We start from the raw sequence: 20921 nt of genomic DNA, 5'->3' as shown, positions 1-20921 counted from the left end.
GCTTTGTAGTTTTTACTAATAAGTTGCTAATGAATGGAGATATATTTGTAATTGGTAGAATAATAAAGATGAAGAGAAGAAAAAAGATAGAAGAATAAGGATCACAATAAAGAGAACATAGAATGAAGAGTATTTGACTAGGTGTGTGAAATTATTATAGAAATCTTCTTTTTCCCTCGCTCCTGGAAGCGTTTCTCTTAAGAAACCCTGGGTGGGGGCTGAGGGCAAGTCTCTTGACCTCTACAGGCTGGGGATGTAGCTCGCCTAGCATGTATGAAGCCCTGAGTTTGATCTTAATTATTACGTTATCCAGTTGGCACATACTTGTGATCTAAGCATCTGGGTGGTAGAGAATTGTGAGTTTAAGGTAATCCTCAGGAACATAGCAAATTCGAGGCAAGCCTGGGTTACATGAGATCACCCCTCAAAAAAAAAAAAAAACAAAAAAACAAAAAACCAAGGATCTGGCAGTGTAGCCTAGGTTGGCCTTGAGTTTTCTATATAGGCTGGTCTCAAACTTTTAATCCTCCAGTCTCTGCTCTCCAAATGCTGGGTTTACATGTATGTACCATCACATCTGGGTAATTTTAAAAGTCCTAATCATAGTATAAGTTTTATACATTAAAGTAAGCTCAATGCATTTAAAAACACATAGGTGGATACCCATATAAATAAGAACACACTGCTATCAGCCTGCTCAACCTACAGGTCATTCCCTGCTCTCTGGCAGGTTCTTGCTCACTTCTGCCCTAGTTGATCTATAATTCACTATATGGACCAGGTTGGCCTCAAACTTGCATGCATCCTCTTGCCTCTGCTTTCCTGAGTGGAGGGATTGCAGGTGTCTGCCATGAAATCCAGCTTGTATATTAATTTTGCCTCTTTTTAGTTTTCAATACTGAGGGCCAAGCCCAGGCCTTATATACACCTGGAGCCAGCACATGCTCCACCACAGAGCTACAGTTTTACTCTCTTCTTTTTGAAACAGAGTCCCAGCTTGCTAAGTTGCCCTGGCTGGCCTTGAACTACCAGGTAGGCCTTGGTCTTCCTATCTCCAAGGTAACTGAGATGACAGGCCTGAGCTATCAGGTCTGATTTCTTTTTTCTTTTCTTTTCTTTTCTTTTTCTTTTTTTTTTTTTTTTAGACAAGGTTTTTCTGTGTATCTTTGGAGTCTGTCCTGGAACTCATTCTGTAGACCAGGCTGGCCTCAAACTCACACAGATCTGCCTGCCGCTGCCTCCTAAGTGCTGGGATTAAAGGTGTGCACCACCACTGCCTGGCACTTTTTACTATTCTTAAAAAGATATTTATTTTTTATGTGTATAATATACGTGTGTGGGCACATATGGAACATTACACATGTGGAGTTTCATAGAACAATTTTAGAGAGTCTGTTCTCTCCACCCAATTTTTAAAAAAATTTATTTATTTTTATTTTGTATACATTGGTGGTTTGCCTGAATGTATTTCTGTGTGAGGGGGTTGGATCCTGCAGTTACACATAGGTATGAGCTATCATGTGGGTGCTAGGAATTGAACCTGGGTCCTCTGAAAGAGCAGTCAGTGCTCTTATCCACTGAGCCATCTCTCCAGCCCTCTCTCTACCCATCTTTATGTAGGTTACAGAGACAGAACTCAAGTTGTTAGGCCTGGCAGCAAGTGCTCATACCTACTGAACCGTATCTCCAGTCCCAGTTTTCCCTATTCTTGAACATCAGATAAACAGAACTGATCAGACGCTGGTTTGTGTCTGCCTTCTGAAGTCCCTTATCAGGCTTTGTGGAGTTAATCCACACTGTGGTACAAGCCTTTTAGTAGAGGTCATGAATAGATAGAATCAGTGTTTCTCTTGTATAGAACTGCATCTGCTCAGCTTAGTAGACACCACCAAACCCTCTTCCAAGAACCTGCGTGTAAATTCCCTGTGACTCATGTCAGCATCCTGTCACAGGCTTGCCTAGTGAAAAGGATCAAAGATTTGTTTAAAGAAAAAGTGAGTAAAGAGGCTAAGAATGGAAAGAAATCATACTTGTGCCCTACCTAAATTCCATTGGTGGCTCTTCCCGGTCTCTCCCTTGGCTACCATAATCCTGCATGCTTGGGTCCTGGTAACTCCAGCCTAGGCCATATGTGTCCCGCCTGCTTCCCTCTCTCCATCCTATTCCCAAGCTGTTCCTCTAAGGTCTTTCTTTCTGTTCATTTTCGTGTGTGTGTGTGTGTGTGTGTGTGTGTGTGTGTGTGTGTGTGTATGTCTGTGAGGGGAGGTGCATGTGCACACGTCTTCAAGACTCAGTTGCTGTCCATCTAATTAATTAATTAATTAATTAATTAATTAATTAATTCAGAGTCTGTCTTACTATGTAGCCCTGGCTGGCCCAGAACTTACAGAGATCTGCCTGTTCTTTGCCTTCTGAGTCCTGGGGTTAAGGGTGTCTGCCACCCTGCCCAAACTTCCACCTTATTTTTCAAATTAAGTTAAATTTATTTTGTGTGTATTTGTGAGAGAAGGTGATGGTGTGACATGGAGCATTTGTGGCAGTCAGAGAAGATCCTCAGGAGTCAGTTCTCTTCTGCTACCTTGTGGGGCATTGAACTCAGGTTGTCAGGTCTGTATGCCAATGCCTTTGCTGGAGGAGCCATCTTACTGGCTTTCTCCACTTTATTTTTGAGACAGCATTCTCACTGGACTTCACAACTAAGTTGGCTGGCTGGGTGGTGAGCTCTAGGGATCTGCCTGTCTCCATCTTTGCAGAATTAGGGTTACAGATGTGCCCTGGTGTGTACACCATGTGGGTTTTTTTTTTTTTAAACACATGGGTGCTTTTGACATGGATACAGGAGATCAGAACCCAGGTTCTCATGCTTGTGCATCAGTACTTACGAGCTAAAACTCAAGATCTTCCTTCCTCAGCCTCCCAAATACTGAGATCATGGGCACACAAAACCAGTCTTGGCTGCTTATAGGCTTTCTTCAGCTCAGGACACAGTCCATGCTGGAATCTCAACTCTGTTTGTGTTTAGTTCAAAAGCTTTCCAGAAAGTCTTTTTGACTTTTACCTGAGCAGGCCCGGCCCCCTTTAGACCCTCTTTATCCCCCTTTCTTCCTGGATTTTGCAACAGTTGTAAACACACTTTCTGTTATGAAATTATGTGGGTAATAGCTGCTGCCTCACCATTAAAACTTGACAATCCAGCTCCACTCTAAGGTCTATCAGATTTGAACATGCCCTAGCATGACCCAAGTATACAGCAGATGCTCAGTAAATATGGGTAACAGTGAATTGAGCATTGCCACCTGAAAGTAATTGTCCTTTAAAAACTCACTCATAGAGATGGCTCTACAGGCAAAGGCACTTACTGCCAAGCCTGATGATCTGAGTTAGATCCTTTGAGCCCTGGGGATTCCAAGAGAAACAACTCTCCTAGGCTGTCCTCTGACTGCCACAAGTAGATATTTACATGCATACCCACACACATACACACATAGAAATAATTAAGTAATGTTACTATAACAATAACAAACAAACCCTCACTCTATTGAGCAGGACCTGGACCAGTCAAAGAATCACAGAAAAATCCTGTGTCCTTCCTTCTTCCCTCATTAAGAACTTTGTGTATGTGGGGGTCTCATGCTCTGTTCTTTGTTTTATTTGCTGTAGCTGTTTGTGCACATGCTAATGGGGACTGTGCATCAGGTGGACACCTAAGAAGGGGAGGAGAGAGGGGAGGCATTGTTGGAGCCCAGCTCTTCAGTTTCTATATCTTAAGCAGTATTGAGGCAGTATCATACAGTGGTGAGTATTATTAATTTATTCTCTCCCCCAACTTCCAGTAGGACTGCCTTGTTACAAAGCTGGGCTCAGTCATTGGTCATGTAAATGATCTTTGACAAGTTGCTTCTGCTTTCTGTTTTGGTCTCTAATCTGAAAAAGAGGAAGAATAATACTATGTACTTTATGGGTTAATGAATGAGTTTTAGGTTAATGTGTGTATATTGTTAAGCATGAAGCCTTGAGTTGCTCTGCAACCTTGTTAAGTAGTCTTAGGTGTCTAGACTTCAGTGTCCTTGCTTCTGAGATGAAGATCAATAACTGGGTTGTTGCCAGGCCTACTTCATGGGGTAGGTGTAGGCTCTGCTTCCATTACCTAACACATTCTCTGGCTTGTGGTCGATCCTCATAAATTATGCTTATCCTCCTCATTTACCTTTATTATTATTTTTTAATTAAAATATTTTCGAGGGGCTGGAGTGGCATAGCTCAGTTGGTAGAGTGCTTGCTTAGCATGGATGAAGCCCTGGGTTCTATTCTCAGCACCACATTAACCCAGTTGGCTAGGTTATCAAGAAGCTGAGGCATGGCTCAGCGTTGGTGGTGTATGCCTTTAATCACAGCACTTGAGAGGCAGAGGCAGGTGGATCGCTGAGTTCAAGGCCAGCCTAGTTTACAAATCGAGTTCCAGGGCAGCCAGGGGCTACACAGAGAAACCCTGTCTCAAAAAAAGTGTGTGTGTGTGTGTGTGTGGGGAGGCATGAGGATCAGAAGTTCAAGGTCATCTTCACCTGCGTAGTGCATTAGAGGCCAAACTTAGTTATATGAGATCCTGTCCCCAAATCCCTACCAAGCAACAAGGAAAGGACTTATTTCCTGGCGGCACTCAAAGCGGAGAAATTCCCAGGGTGCTTTGCAGACCATGGGAGGAGGGGTGGCAACAGGTGTTTAGGATGGAGATCTCAGTGTTTAGGATGGAATCATAAGGCTCCTGATTCGAACGAACTCCACTTCTACTCATTGAGTGGCCCTGAGCGAGTTTCCTCACCTCTCTTAGTCTCAGTTTCCCTATTCCCTTTCCTTTCTTGGGAGCGCACATCCTTACCCCGCCAGCTGCAAGCCAGTTGACTGTCAAGGAAATAGCTCCAAATCCCGCAGCAGGGGAAAGACTATAGAGTTAGGATCGCCTAGGACGAAGCCAGGGCGTGGAGGGCCCAGTGCTGGGTTCCTCACGGCCCTGTCGGCGTTAGGAACCGGCAGGGGGTGGAAGCTGCAGACGCGGCCTACAGGCCCAGCCCGGGACACCGAGTGGCCTCGCTTGCTCCCACGCGCGGAGCGGGGCGGGGCGGGGCGGGGCAGGGCGGCGCGGGGCGGCGCGGGGCGGGGCTGCATCCCGGTGACGCGGGCCAACCGCGCGACGCTGCGGCTCCTCGCTCAGCCGGCCGCCCGCATGGCGCTGCGCAGCTTTTGCAGCGCTGATGGCTCCGACCCGCTTTGGGTAGGTGGTGGGCCGCGGGTGCGGCGAGGGGTGGCCGGGAAGGTTCTGGGGACGCGGGGGGCGCGGGGGACTCTGAGACGCGCGGGCCCAGCTGCTCCCCAGCCCGAGCTCCGCTCTGCAGACGTGAGGACCCGCCACCCGGGCCCGGGAGCAGCCCCGGCGGCCAGACTCTGGGGACCCGGTTCCGGGAGAGCTGGGCGTGTGCGGGGAGGGGCCTCTGTGCTTTGGGTTTCTGCCCTGAGAGGGGACGCTTGATCTGGAGGCAGCAAAGTGGGGGTTTTCCGTCCTTTGTGAGGATAGAATCCCCATTCTCAGCACACACCTCATCTCTGAACACCCAGCGAGCTCTGTTACCTTCCTATTCTCTGGTATCATGTTTTTTCTCATCCTTTCCTTCCTTTCTGCCTAAATGCTACCAGGAAAGTTTAAGGAAACAGGAAGGATAAGCCCAAGTGAAGGGTAGGAGTCCCTTCTACCCCACTTTGTGAGTTTGGGGTACAGTGGAAGATGCCTGGGACCCTGGTAGAGTGCCTTCCACATTGTGAGGCTCTGGGGATATTCCGGGGACTTCAGGTCCTCTCCAGGTAGCTTTCTTCTGAAATGATCCTAGGCTGGGTTCCCTGACTGACTGCTCTAATCCCCAGTGCTTCTGGATTTCATGTCCCCGTAATGCGATTTGCCCATTGTTCCAGAACACTCCTGTATCATGCTGTACTGATTATTTAGTGAATACAATAGGACAGCCTGGACACAATGACTTTTCTTTCTGTTTGAGAAACAGGAAAAACACCCGTTTCTTAGTCACTGATTAGTGCCCATAAGTATTTTCTTGTTCTGTTTTGGGGTACCTCCCTGATAGGAGTGGTGACCTATGAAGGCCCACTGGCAGACTTCAGTGTTTTGGGTGAGGAAGGGTGCCATTTTTGGTCGAGAAACTTACCACACTTAAATATGACTCCCATTTTAAAGCCACAAAGCTGGAGGTTTCTCCAGGGCTGAAAACAATGCTAGTGATTAGCATTCAGGCGTCTGCAAGAGATTGGTGCCTGTTTGCCACAGAGGAACACTTGTGTGTTTTTTACCCTTGTGCAGTGTGTGGAGAAAACAGAATTATTCTGCAAGGACCCGCAGGAATCTGGCTCAGTGTTACTTGGATGCTGGTGTATTTCCTGGTTTATTTTCTTCTCTTGTGGTGGGCGAAAGTGGGTTGACTAGACATTAGATTCTCTACCAATGTGTATATTTTGCATATACATACATATACATACACACATACTTTATGTATAATATATATTATATATAATGTATGTATGAAGGCATGCATACCATGTCACACATGTGTAAGTCAGAAACCTGAGGTGGGGGTGGTTCTCTCCTTCCACCATGTGGGGTCTGAAGATTGAACTCAGGTCTTTAGGCAGCAAGTATCTTGCTAACCCATACTAGGATGTATTTTATTGCTGGGCAGTGATGACCAAAACGTGTTTGGGGTGTTCTCTATCTTCTAATCAGATAAGAAGGCTACCCAAGAAACCCAGGTTTTTTTTTTTTTTTTTTTTTTTTTTGGTTTTTTTCGAGACAGGATTTCTCTGTGTAGCTTTGCGCCTTTCCTGGAACTCACTTGGTAGTCCAGGCTGGCCTCGAACTCACAGAGATCCGCCTGGCTCTGCCTCCCAAGTGCTGGGATTAAAGGCGTGCGCCACCACCGCCCGGCAAGAAACCCAGTTTTATGTTCTCTCTTTCTAGGGACTTTTTGCCACAGAAAATTAAGATAGATAAAGTGTGCTTCACCTTAGGCAGGTTCCCATCCTCCCTCAATTTTCATCTTGGAGACTTCCTATGCCCCTCCTCCCACTGGTCTAGGCTTGCTGGACGCCCTGTTTCTGGAGTCCTGGAACCAGAATGAGTGAGAGGGCAGTTGGCAAGCAAGAACTTCCCTGTAGCTAGAGAATCCAAACACAATACAGAGTGGGCTGAAAGCCTGGTAGAGGCACATACCTGCAATTGCAGCACTTGGGAAGCTGAGGCAGAAGGATTAAGAGTTTCAGGGCAGCTTGGTTTAGAGTGAGACTGTGCCTCAAAGGACAGCAAACTGAAGCAGGTGGCTTGGGTCTTCCAAAGCTAAGTGTTGCAGTCATCACAGACTTACCTCATGATAGGCAGGCACCCACACTCCCCACCCTCTGAGATTGAACCTAGGGCCTCACACAAACTATCATTGTGTTAAACACTGGTTCTGCAGCTAAGATGGGTTACTTTTTTTCTGTGTACCTCAGTTTCCCCATGTGTAATAATGGAGTACATAGCAAATGGCAACTGCCTCTCTGGCTGAGACCAGAGGGGTGTGTGTGTGTGTGTGTGTGTGTGTGTGTGTGTGTGTCTTTCCTGGAGCTTGCTGGACTCCTTTCACTCTTGGAGGTGCTTCACCTTGAGAGCATGGTGGTGGGTGACAGAGCCTCTTCTGTTTGTTAACTTGACTTGGAGGGTGTTCACAGAACACCTGGGGGGGGCCTCAGGGACATGCCTATGTTACTGTATCCTGAGAGGAGCTGGGACACCTTTGCTGCTCTGTCTTCAGGGAAGGTAGTCCTTTCTCTTGGTGGCCAAAACCTGTGGTGTCCTTGATTCTTGTTCCCTCCTACTGTCTATCTGCCTGTTCTTGCAGAATGTATCCAAACTTGTCAGGGCTGCCTCCTGGGGCCTGAGGTGCCATCTACTGACTTGTTACTGCTTTTGAACACTGTTTGTTTTTGTAGGGCTGGGGACTGAACCTAGGGTCTTAATACACTGAGCTACTGGCACCCGCAGTCCTCTTTTGCTTTTTATTTTGAGACAAGAATCTCACTAAACTACCCAGGCTGTTCTTAAACTCTGTAGCCCACGTGGGTCCTGAACTTGTGATCCTCCTGCCTGAACTTCCCCAGGAACTGGAATAACAGTCCTGTACCACCACACCCAGCTTCCTGTCACTTTTTCTCTGCCCTCCCCTTGATCCCTGCAGTCTAGTATCAGTCCAGCAGCCAGAGAACATGGTTTTGATTTTTATTCTTTTGTGATGCTGGGGATAGAATCAGGGCCTGGCAACTGCTAGGCATACTCTTCTCTGCTGAACTCCAATTCCAGCCCAGAGGAATCCTATTAAGACACACCAGACCTAGCACTCAGAAGGCAGAGGCAGGTAGAGCTCTCTGAGTTTGAGGCCAGCCTGGTCTACAGAGCAAGTTCCAGGACAGCCAGGAAGGACTGTTACACAAAGAAACCCTGTCTTGGAAAAAAAACAAAATAAAACAAAACAAACAAACAAACAAAACCCCCACCATAGTGAGAAAGAAGGGGGGCAGACCAAACCCTGCCTTTCCTCTGCTCAGCACCCTTCAATGGCTTCCTGGGGGTTGGGGGGAGGAGACAGACAGACACAGACCAGATCCTACCTTTCCTCTGCTCAGCACCCTTCAGTGGCTCCCCAGTCATTGTGTTCAACCAGCTCTGGAGCATCTGGCCCTGCTCGCTCTCTCTGCTGATCTGCTTTCTTGGTTACTCTCTTCTCTCCAGGCACAGGGATTCCTCAAGCATCTTTTCCCTGACCCCTGCCACTTCTCGTACACCCAGTTTTCTGCTCCCACCTCATAGCTCTTGTTCTCATACATCAAAGAGTTTACTTACTTCTTTGCTGTGTATGTGACTCCAGTCCTAGTATCTAAGACAGCATCTGGTGCTCAGGAATTACTTGTTGAATGAATAAATGACCTAAAACCCTAGAATAGCTTTCAAGTTTCCTTGAAGTCTCTCTTTGAGACATTCAGGATAAAATGTTATTCTGTGTTTTGTATTTTGTCTTGCAATAGTCCAGTGAGGTCATGTTCATCTGTTTTCCCCTGGGCCCGGTGCCTTGCATCCAGTAGGCTCATCCATTTGAACAAATAAATAAAACTAAATAAAATGTATTTATTTATTTATAGACAGAATCTCCTATATAATGATGATCTGGAACTTGATGTGTAGACCAAGCTAGCTTCAAACTCATAGGCCACCTGCCTACCTCCTAAGTATTGAGATTGAAGGTATATGCCACCATGTCTGACTTTTTGTTGTTTTATTTTTGAGACAGAATCTTGCTTTGTAGCTCAGGCTAGCCTGGAACTTACTATCCTCTTGCCTCAGCCTCCTAAGTGCTGGGGTTATAGGCTGGTGCCAGTAGACCTGGTTTCAGTGTTTGAGTATGTATGCCTGAGACACATGTTCTGAATTGGGTTTTAGATCTAGCCTACCTCTAGGCTGGCTTGACTTTGTTTATTTACTTAATCTTTAATATTTTATTTTTTATTACACTTATATAACCCAGGCTGGCTTCAAACTTGCAATGTAGCTGAGGATGACCCCGAACTACTGATTCTCTTGCCTGAGCCTCCCAAGTGCTGGGACTACAGGCATGTACCATAACCATAATTATGTGAACACTGTCATTCCTGATATTTAATTACTGGAGGATTTTGCATAAATCCTGGCTTTCTGGCTTTTCTTAAAAAATATTGGACAGCACTGGGCCTCACTGTAGCTGCTCCTGGAAAACAGGCCTATAGAACCCGCTCCTCCTTACTGCTGCTCTCTTGGAAGGCCAAGTGTCCATTGTCTCTGCTTGTACTTTCTCACACCTGGTTGGCGCTCTTTCTGGGTAGAGTCCATGTGGCATCTGTCTGTTAGTATTTGAATTGAGATCTATTGCTTCATAGCCCAACCTTAAGGTGGCTGAACTAGGGCTTACCCGACTCAGTAGGTTATTAAGTTTTGTTTGTTTGGGACAAGGTCTGGCAGGGGCAAAGGTTGGCTTGGATCTTACTGAGTAGTCTAGGCTTGCTTTAAACTCTTCATCATCTTGCCTCAGTCTCCCAAGTGCTGGGATTAGATGTGTGCCACCAAGCCTGGCTTTTAGATTTTTAAAAAAAGATTCATCATCATCATCATCAACATGAACATCATCATCAAAGCACGGCCTTACTATATAACTCTGGCTGGCCTAGAACTCACTCTATAGACCAGGCTGGCCTCAAATACACAGAGATGGGCCTGCCTTTGCCTCCAGGCTACTGGGATTAATTAATTAGTTAATTAATTTTTTTGGTTTTTTTCTAGACAGGATTTCTCTGTAGCCTTGGCTGTCCTGGAACTCAATCTGTAGACCACGTTGGCCTGGAACTCAGAGATCTGTCTGTCTCTGCCTTCTGAGTGCTGGAATTAAAAATGTGTTCTGCCTGCCTCTGCCTTCTGAGTGCTGGAATTAAAAATGTGTGCTATTGCCACCTGGCTTTTTTTTTTTAAATTACATATCTATATTTATATAGATAGATAATTTTTTGGAGGGGGTAGAGTATTGAGATTAAAGGTATGTTGCACCATGCTGATTTTTAATTTTCTCTGTGTCTCTGTCTCTGTGTGTTTGTATATATGGGCATGTGTGTAGGTGCTTGAGGAAGCCAAACATTTGGATGCTCTCAGTTGGAGTTATAGGCAATTATGAGCTGCCTGATGCAGGTGATGGGAACTGAACTTGGATCCTTGGCAAAAGCAGTATAGGCTTTTAACTGAGTCATTTCTCCAGCCCTTAGTTTCTTTCCTTAATGCTTTCTGTGTGTGTTTCTGGGGAATGAACCCAGGGTCTTAAATAAATAGGCAAGTGCTCAGTTGCTCAGCTGCACCTCATCCCCATCTGGCCTGACTGACGACATGAAGACTCTTCCTCAGTCCCAGGTATGTTTGCCTGAGCAGGAGAGGGTGGCTGAGGGTTGTTCTCCTGGGTACCCTAGGATCCTGAAACAGATATCTGATATGCCTGTAGGCTCTAGATTTTCCAATTAGGGAAAGGCCTGGCTTTTATGACCAGATCTTAATGGTCAGTAAAAACACCAGCTTGTAAAAACTGGCCTGAACTTTTATAAAAGTCTTAAAAGTTGGGGTCCTAAGAAGATCCCAGACATCCTGGAGCAAGCTTCTCCTAGCTTGACAAGAAATTGGGGATATCATCTGCCCTGATGGAGGTGTGTGCCTGTCTTTTTCCTTTTTTCCTTGGGGTTAGCTGATTGAGGATGCCATATTATGGTAAGACACTGTATTTATGGGAGCATTGAGGTGTGGGAAAATAGGGCCTACTTTCTCAACCCCAGCCCTGTTCATGGTTGGACCACATTGTTCTTTGTGGTGTAGGGCCACCCTGGGTACTTCAGGGTATTTGACAACACCCTGGCCTCTGCCCACAGGTTGCCGGGCATACCTATCCTTGTTACAACAACCAAAAATGCCTCCAGGCAGTACCAAATGTCCCTTGGGAGTTAATTCACAGTCGTTGATATAGACGAAGATGGAGGACCAACTTTAGGTTAGAAGTCTACCTTCCCCTGGAGTTCCTGGGCTTTCAGCTGTGCAGCTTATTGGGTAATTGATGTGGAGTTGCCCTGGAGCTTGAAAGAAGTTAAACTCCAGTTAGCCGAGAGGGAACTTGGAGTGGCCTGGTCTGTTTCCTTCCTTCACAAGAGCTGTTTTCCCCCATCCACTCTTCCTGTTGGTGTGTAGGGGACAGTTTGGTGTCACCAGTGAAAATGTCTTTGACATAGAGAGTAGCTATGAGGCTCTACCCCTTTGTTTTTTGTTTGTTTTTTCTTTCTTTCTTTTTAGAGAAGGTCTCACTGGGTAGCTCTCATTGGCCTCAAACTCAGAGCCTCTGCCTCTTGAATGCTCAGATTAAAGGGTGCTTACCATGCCCAGCCATTCATTCTTTTTTGTTCATAAGTGGAGGCTAGAGATGGATATTCATTTTATGAGATGAAGTCTCACTGAACCTGGAGCTTACCCATTTAGTTAAGCTTACTGGCCATAGGGCTTCTGCTACTTTCTGTCTCTGCTTTCCTACCCTGGGATTAGAAATGCATGCACTCAGCTTTTACATGGGTGCTGAGAGGGCACTAGACCCACTTAGCTCCACAGCTCTCATTCCCTCCGAGACAGCATGTCCTGGAACTTTACTTCCTTCTTCCTCAGTCTCCTCAGTGCTGGATTGTAGGTGTGTACCACCACACCTGGCTTTCTACTCTCTCACTTTGAACTGCTTCAGGTTAAGTAGCCGGCAACCAAGTCCAGAGTCTATTGCTGTCTTGATTTGCCTGTTAGACTCATCCTTGGGGTTAGTGATCAGGGAGGGTGGCTGCCACCCTCAAGTCATAAAGAAGATTTTTATGAAACTTTTCCCTGCCTTTTTCTGAGTTTACTCTCTGAGAACCTCAGTTTCCTTGACCTTTTGGGGTGGTGACTGCTTGGGGACACTGTTTACAGAGAGCATGGATTAAGTGCTGAACTTTAGAGAGCTTTGGTGTGGCTTTTAAGATCTTATTTGTTCCCATGTTCCTCCACAATCACCCACCTCCATTTTTTTTTTTAATTGAACATCTTCTAAGTTTATTAAGCATCTACTATGTAGTTGTAAACAAGACAGGTCAGGTCCATGTCCTCCTGGGGTTTGTGCTAGGAATGTCACAAACAATTCCAGATCATGATAAACCACACAGAGACCTAAACCAGGAGGAATGAGGGTGAGTATAAACCACCTTAACAACAAGTGACGTTTTCTCCCAACATCTTGGTGGTAGAGCTGGCTATGTAAGGATATGGAACAAAAGTCCCAGAAAGAATGAAAACTCATGCAAAGGTCTGTACTTGGAAGTTTTTCTATGTCCTGCCCGACCTGCAGCCACTCAGACTCAAATAAACATACAGAGGCTTATATTATTTTCAAACTATGGCCATGGCACGCTTCTTGCTAGCTAGCTCTTATATCTTGAAGTAACCCATTTCTATACTTTGCCATGTGGCTTGTGGCTTACTGGTGCTTTACATCTTGCTTCTCCTGGTGGCGGCTAGCAACATCTGCCCCACTCTCCTTTCTTTTTCTCCTCAGCTCGAATGTACTGCCTAACCTCATTCTGCCTCACCATTGGCCAAACAGCTTTATTTATCAACCAATCAGAGCAACACATATTCACAGCATACAGAAAGACATCCCACAGCAAAGATCCTGAGGAGCATGATGTGGTCACAGTAGCACAGAATATAATGTATACACACACACACACACACACACACACACACATTTGTTTTTGTTTTATGTGTATGAGTATAATCACATGTTTGTCTGCTGCCTGCAGAGGCAAAGAGAGGGCAATGGATCCTCTGGAACAGGAGTTACAGATGGTTATGAGCTGCCATGTCATGCTAGGAATTGGACCTGAGTCCTCTGCAAGAGCAGCCTGTGCTCTTAACTGCTCAGCTATATCCAGCCCCTATGTACATATTTGAGATCGAGTGCCATGCAGCCCAGATTGGCTTTGAACTTAATGTGTAGCAGAGGGTGATCTTGAACCTCTCATCCTGCCTCTCCTTCCTGAGTGCTGGGATTAAAGGGAATATCAGTGACTCAATTTCTTGAGAGTTGGGATGGAAATTGGCTTCACAAATGCTAGGTGAGCACTCTGCCTACTCAGCTCCATCCCTGGCTCTGTATCACTGAACTTTAAAAGCTCAGAGGAATTATAGGACTAGTTGAACTGTCTCTTTAAAGCCCTGCCTGAAGCTTTTCACAGATGCATGGTCTTGTATAATATTAAAAGGACCAACCTTAATATTATACTTCCCAGGGGCTCAGGAGAGAAACTACAAATGGTGAGAATTATTTTCGGGAAATGAATCTAAGTACACCAAGCTCTTTGTCCGTCTACTTTATTCCTCTGAGATAAAATCCTATCTACATAGCTTCAGTTCTGTTCTCATGCATAGCTCCTTTCTTGCCTAATTTCTCTCTATATTTATCTACTGTTCCCTCTTAAGTTCTATCTTAATTCTCTCATCTTGATTCTGCCTCATCTAGGTCCTTCAAATCTCGTACTTACCCAGCTAGTACTTCCCCATCTGGTTCTTCCTCATCTTCCATCTCGTCCACATGTTTTCTCTGGTCAAAATCCTCCTTATCCCTTTCTGTTCTGTATCCTCAAGTTCTCCACTCCTTTCCTCCTCTTTGTCTCCTTATACCTCTAAATCCTCTCAAGTCTCTGAGGTGTACAGTTATAAACCCAACCCATAGTGATCCTCTGGCAATGCAAGGTGACCAGGCTTAAATTCTTAAGGGGTCATAAAGGCAGGTAAGAATTTTCCTCAGGCAGTGGCCCGTCAGGCTTTCTTTTACAACCAAAATGAATGCTAATGATCCATTAGTCAAGAAGGGAATTTATGTGCTCAATCTACATTCCTAGAAGTGGTTAGGTAAGAAATTAGGAGTCTATTAGTAAGGCTGTAAGGAAGGAGGGTCTCACCCTAAATAGCACAAGAAATAAAGCTATCTACCTGACCTAGGAGACAAGTGTTGTTTTGTTTGGCTTTGGATGCTTGATAGGTATTTTAAATAAATACACTGTTAAGAGTTCTTAGAAGCATGCATAGCATTACAAGAAAATCACTGTAGGAACCAACTAATATATATACAAAAGCTAAAATTTCACCAAGACTTCTTAAACCATGGCTTGACCTTTGGAGAAGTCCTTGACTTTTCCAAGTAGTAGCCTTTGTGATAGTAGCTGAATTCTATTACGTTTTCCTGCGGCTTGCAGCAGCATGGAGCCTAGCAGAAGGGACTAGAATCCCAGGTGGGTGCTCTGCCAGCCGGGCTAGGGAGGGAGCTGTGTTTGTCCAAGACAGTCAGGACCTTTGATCTATCTGGTGGAGCAGGTGGAAGGTGCTGTGCTGAGGATGGAATCACCTCAGCCCCAGATCTCTGTGTTTAAATTAAGCTTGTACCCTCCTCCCACCCCCTGTCTCACCTGTGGTTCAGAACCTTAGCTAAAAGCTTACAAGATAAGACTGAGCTGGGATTGTCACTTTCCAGCCACCTTTGATTCTACTTTGAAACAGCTTTTGATGACAATGAAGTCTTTTCCTTTTTGGTTAGGTAGATTTTCTTCTGGTTTCTAGAAAATGTCTTTAAAAACTAGACCACAGTTTTCTTGATGGTGCTCCTCCTTTTTTTCTTTTTCTTTCTTTCTTTTTTTGAGACAGAGCCCAGGTTGCCCTCAAACTCCTTATGTAGCCAAGGATGACCTTGAACTAACTCCTTCCCCTCCCAAGTGTTAATGTTGTGAAACAGTTCGAGAGGCTTTGGTGGGTTTGGACCAAGGTGAACTGCCGTGGGTGAGGCATTCCATGCAGATAGTGGCATGGTGCAGTGGAAAGTTACTCACGTGGCAGATGTGACATCTACATGGAAAGTTTTATTATTATAGAGGGGGGAAGGGAGGGAGAGAGAGAGAGAGAGAGAGAGGTGCATGGTACCTCTGGTGAGAAGTGGTAGAGAGAGAGTGAAGGGGGAAGAGTTTTTTCTTGAAGGGGACTTTACATAAGATAATGTCAGGATGCTGGGTGGGTCCCCAAGGGGTGGGTCAGAATTCTAACATTCATCCCTTTTGATTATTATAAAAAGGTAAGTTATGGATAACAAGTAGGGGGGAATGAGGGTGCTGGATTCTCAAGACTGCTTCCTGTTGCTAAGGGGAGAAGTAGGGAGGGGGAAGTTGGGAGTCACACATGGCGAGAGGTGTGAGTGAAGAAGCATTCAGTTAGCTGTCATTGTGGAGATCTCTCAGGCATCTGTTCCTTGAAGGAGTTGAAAAGACAGGTTGCAGCAGTGATGTTCAGAAGCTTGGGGGAATGGCACACCAAATCAGGAGTACAGGAGCCATCACATCTGCTGTTTCTCTGGAGGTGGAAATGCCTCTATCCTGTAAAAAGTGTCAATGAATTAGGAGATAACAGAGTTTTTATGAGTGGGCATGTGGGTGAAGTTAACCTGTCAGTATTTGCCTGGTTTGCATCCTCGGAGCTGGTGCAGGGGCTGCTTACCTGGAGGACCTCCTGTTGATTGGCCTTGGCACTAGTCTGGAGGAGGGGTCGATCTGTGCAGGGACTTGTAAATGTCTGTAAAGCAACTGGAACAGATTTACATCTTGGTGTCATAGCAAAAGCTATGGCTTTTGGCTAAAAGGTATGAACATTTCCTGGCTTCAGCCCAATGAAACATATCTTTAATTCTATAACCAGAGGAATTTTACTGAATGGAAGTGGTTGAGTGAGTGAAGGAGGAGGGAGGCTTCCCTAAACATCATCAGATCTGAGAAGGATGTGTAAGTGAAAAGAAGTGAGACAGCTTTCCTATACTCATATAAACAAACCTTAAAGCTGTTTCTTTTATCTAATTCTCCAGTAGATACTGAGAGCAGTCAATAGTAAAAAGTTACATTGAATTCTGTTCTGTGAGTTTATCTGATCTGGTAACAAGGTAAATTGTGTCTAGACTTAGTAGTAGCCCTAGGAGAGGGAGACCTGTGAGTTTTACATAGAGAACTGAGAAGGCAGCTGAAGCAAAGCCTGGTCATCAAATGGAATCAGAGATCTGAGAAGGATAAATCATACCTGAGTGCAGACCAAGCAGCTTTCAAATCTATTAAAGATGACAGGGACCAGTCCATACCCAGTTAGCCATACCCAGGTCTCCACATTGTTGGAGGCAGAAGTATCAGAACAGCATCAACTTCAGCTACCAGGCCCATAAGGTGGGAGTTTTTTCTGTGGAAGAGGGACATAGGGAAGACTGATCTTACTTTGTCTAGGCAAAAAGGGTTCAATCAATTCTCTGATGTCCTGCTGTTTGTCCACAGTCTGGCCCAGGTCCTGATGGCAGGTGTCACATTGGGGCATCTTGCCCAGAAGTCAGCATTACCATAATCCAGGTGGAGATATCATGATGCCTAGTAATCTTCGGAGACCTTGGGTCACTGTTAGGATCTGGGAGTCTCTGTCTGATATAATAAGCTTTTTGATCAACATTTTAAGTGCCATATTCTGCAGATCTCTGAGCATTTGAGGACTATCTGTCCATTAAGTATGAATGGCTGACTGTCAACTAGTAGTCCCTAAGTCTCCAATACGTTAGCAGCTTTCATAAGGCTAGGACTTACTGTCTCCTGAGAAGGCAAAGAAGAGTGACAGGGTAAAGATCCCAGGGCCGAATGGGAACAGGAAAAAGGGGCTTATGAGTCGGGGAGTAGCCCAACTCTGAGAAAAGGACCCTCTGAGAAAAATACCCTCTTGGGGGACCAGAAACTTCATCATAGAATATATATCTTGTTTATTAGATACCCCATTTATCAAACGTATGACATTTATTTAAATTTTCTAGAAGAAATAGATGTAAATCTGTTAGCTTTTATTAATCTGAATTAGATCTTTATAAATTTAAATTTCTATTATCATGTAGAGTATACTATAAACCAGTGTTGAATCAAATATAGCTTTACATCTCTATTATCATACAAAAAATCCATACCAATCCCAAATATTTGAGGCTTGTTGCTTCCTTATTCTAGAAAGAAATAAAATGAATAGAGAGGTCATCAGGGCTAAATGTATTTTTAACCTTAGTAAACCTTAGTAAAAGATGGCTGCCAACCACATGGCTGTCTGCATCATGATGAGGTCACCAGCCAAGATGGAGGAGAGGAAAAGAGTGAAAGTCCGAGTCATAAATGTCCCAAGAAATCACAGTTCTCATGGATGAGAGGGGGAAAAGGAGTCACTACAGCCTGTAGCCGTGGGCATCCCCAGGACAAGATGGAGGACCAAATGAGGACCAATGTAATATGAATTGCTAAACAGTCTTATTAATAGAAAACCCAGAGCCAGATATTAGAGAAAAAATTGAAACATCAGAGAAAAAGAACAAGCCACAGACAACCTCACTTTGCCGACTTCTCAGCCGATCCTGTTTCCGTGAGTCCTCACCCCTGAGGGTCTTAGCTGAACTGCTGCTTAGTTCCTGCCTCACACCTTATGTACCGTTCTCCACCCAGCCATGCCACTTCCTGGGATTAAAGGCGTGTGTGCTTTCCAAGCAAAGGCGTGAGATTTCAAGTGCTGGGATTAAAGGAGTGTGCTACCACTGCCTGACTCTGTTCCCAGTGTGGCCTTGAACTCACAGAGATCCAGATGGATTTCTGCCTCCCAAGTGATAGGATTAAGGGTGTGTGCCACCACTGTCTTGCCTCTATGTCTAATCTAGTGGCTGGCTCTGTCCTCTGATCTCCAGATAAGTTTATTAGGGTATACAATATGTTGAGGGTACACAAAACATCACCACAGACCAAGCTGTCAAAGAGGGCCATTGCCACACTCAATGAGGGTTGAGATTAGCCTGACTAAGCCAGAGGAGTCTCAGCACTAGTAACTAGGATTTTTGAGGAGGCCAGTGAGAACAAAAACCAAGAGGGAATCTCATCCATAGGAAAAGGTCAGGAATCATGTCGCAAAAGCTGAGAGGCCTAAAGGAGCTGTGGGCAGCTCCAGAGGTGGTATGACAACCCAATTGAAACTTAGATGATTGCTGCTGGTGGATGGGTTGGTGAGTGATGGGGTGAGCTGCAGCCTGTTGTGGGTAGGCTGGGTCCAGGATCCTGGCATGCTAGGGGCTGCCAGGAGCCTATCCGAGTCACACAGTTAATGTTGTGAAACAGCTGGAGAAGCTTTAGTGGGTTTGGACTAAGGTGCAGATGCAGCAGACAGTGGTGTGTCACCATGTTAAGTTACAGGACAGATGTGACATCCACGTGGAAAGTTTTTATGAGAGAGAGAGAGAGGGAGATGCACACTACCGAGAGCAATTGGGGAAGGAGTTTTTCTTAAAGGGGACTTTACATAAGATGATCAAGGAGACTGGATGGGTCCCCAAGGGCCCAGTCAGAATAGTAACACCAAGTGCTAGGATTACAGGTGTGATCTACCACTTCTATTGTTGGGGATCACACCCAGAGCTTTGTGCATGCTGAGCTATAGCCCAGGGCCTCAAACACATGAGATAAGCAGACACCACTGATTTTATAGCCCCTAGACCTCATGGTTTTTTTTTTTTTTTTTTTTTTTTTTTTTAAAAACTTGTGAGGGAATTTCAGAATTGTTCAAGCTTAGCATCTAGACTTGAGCTGGCCATCTTCCTGCCTCTGCCTCCAGAGTAGCTGGGATGACAGCCCTCTAGGTCTGGTGCTGTTGCTTTAAAAAAAAAAGTGAACAATCTAGAAGACTATGAGGGAAAAGTCAAGTTTCAACTACTTCCCCACCTACCACCCTCTGAAGCAAGCACTGATGACGAGAGCATGTATTTGTAAACATCTTTGCTGTTTGCACCTGCGTGTGTACATGTCTCCCTGTATGCTTCATACTGTAAATATTCTGTATCTTGTATCCTTTTCTTAATAGTAAGATCTAATATCCTTCTGTGTGAAGTCTGTGGAATTTGAAAGAACAAGAAGTTATATTTATTTTCAAGTCTGCCTTCTGTGGAAAAACTGAGAAGCCAAGGTCTAGCCTTGTCTTCTGTTGGTGACTGTCAGGGTCATTTTCAGTTTTTCAGCCTGTTAATCAGTACTGGGGGTTGGAGTGGGGTGGGGAGAAAGAATATTCCTGATCATACTCTATATATTTGCATGCAAATATATCCATATGACTCAGCAGAATAAGTTTCCCCACTGGAAGTTGCCTGGTTAAGAGATATTTACCTTTTGAAATTTGCTAGTTAATTACTAGGTTGCTACACAGTTATACTCCCACAAATCATCCCACCAGCACTTATTAAACACCTACTGTGTTCCTAGCATATATGTCTTGAGCAAACTGGGAATCCTGTTGGAGTTGCTTTTCTGGATGTGAGAGTTTTGCTCAGTGAAGTTAAACCTTGCATACCAGAGAGCTGAGGTCAGGAGACCAAAGGAGGGTGGTTGGGTCCCTTCCAGTTTTTCAAAGATGTGTTTAAATGCTGAGCATTTTTTCCCATGTTATTTAAGAAGTGCTCTGAATTAACAGTTAAACAGCATGTAAGGCTTTATACTTACGTCCTGTCCTCAGATGTCGCTATGCCTGCTGTCCCTTTAAAGTTTCAAGTTGCAGCAGAGTTTTCTGATGATAAAAATGACATGTGTGCTATAACCAAATAAACCACACAATAGTCGTATTTACATAAATGCTGTTTGGTTGGGCCAGCCTGTAGCCATGCCCTTCCACTCTGCTTATACACTGAATAGCATATGTAAGTCTTCATAGAATTAATTATAGTCTTTATTCTGCTGATGTTTTTACCATCCATATAGATACATAGAATCTCACTAATCTTTTCCATTAGTTATGTAATATTCTAGATTATAGAGCTGTGACTTGGATTTTGTTTGTCTAGAGTTCCCTTTTATCCAAAATGTATCCTTGTGCATGAGTCAAAATTATATAAATTTTAATCTTTAATATAAAGGCTGATTATTTTCCAAGAAGTCTTTCTGGAGACTTGGTCGGGGCTTCAGGTCCCAAAGAGGATGTGTGGAGTTGGGGGGTGGAGGTGGGAGAGAAGGATGGGATCTCAGGGTGAATCAGGATGGCTGCCAGCAGCATTTATTGAAAAAAGAATACACCTTTTATTAGAGTTTCACATAGGATTAAATGGGAGAAAGGGGTGTGAACTGGGGTGTGGCTTGAGATCAGCTAGCATTGACCCTGACAATAGGCAATATGTTACAATAGGTTGTATGTT

At 44.7% G+C, this 20921-nt stretch overlaps 1 protein-coding gene across 1 annotated transcript in view; it reads left to right on the top strand.

Moving 5' to 3' along the window:
• Nucleotides 1-5167: 5167 nt before the first annotated feature.
• Nucleotides 5168-20921, top strand: part of Abcc1 (ATP binding cassette subfamily C member 1) — a 129278-nt gene continuing 113524 nt past the window's right edge. The window contains exon 1 of the mRNA XM_059269931.1: nt 5168-5269. Within this exon, the coding sequence (XP_059125914.1) occupies nt 5222-5269 (48 nt within the window). The 5' untranslated portion in view covers nt 5168-5221. The remainder of the gene's footprint in view (nt 5270-20921) is intronic.

Source organism: Peromyscus eremicus, chromosome 8a (genome assembly GCF_949786415.1).
Source record: "Peromyscus eremicus chromosome 8a, PerEre_H2_v1, whole genome shotgun sequence".
Lineage (NCBI taxonomy): Eukaryota > Metazoa > Chordata > Mammalia > Rodentia > Cricetidae > Peromyscus > Peromyscus eremicus.
This window is presented reverse-complemented; position numbering and strand designations above follow the sequence as displayed.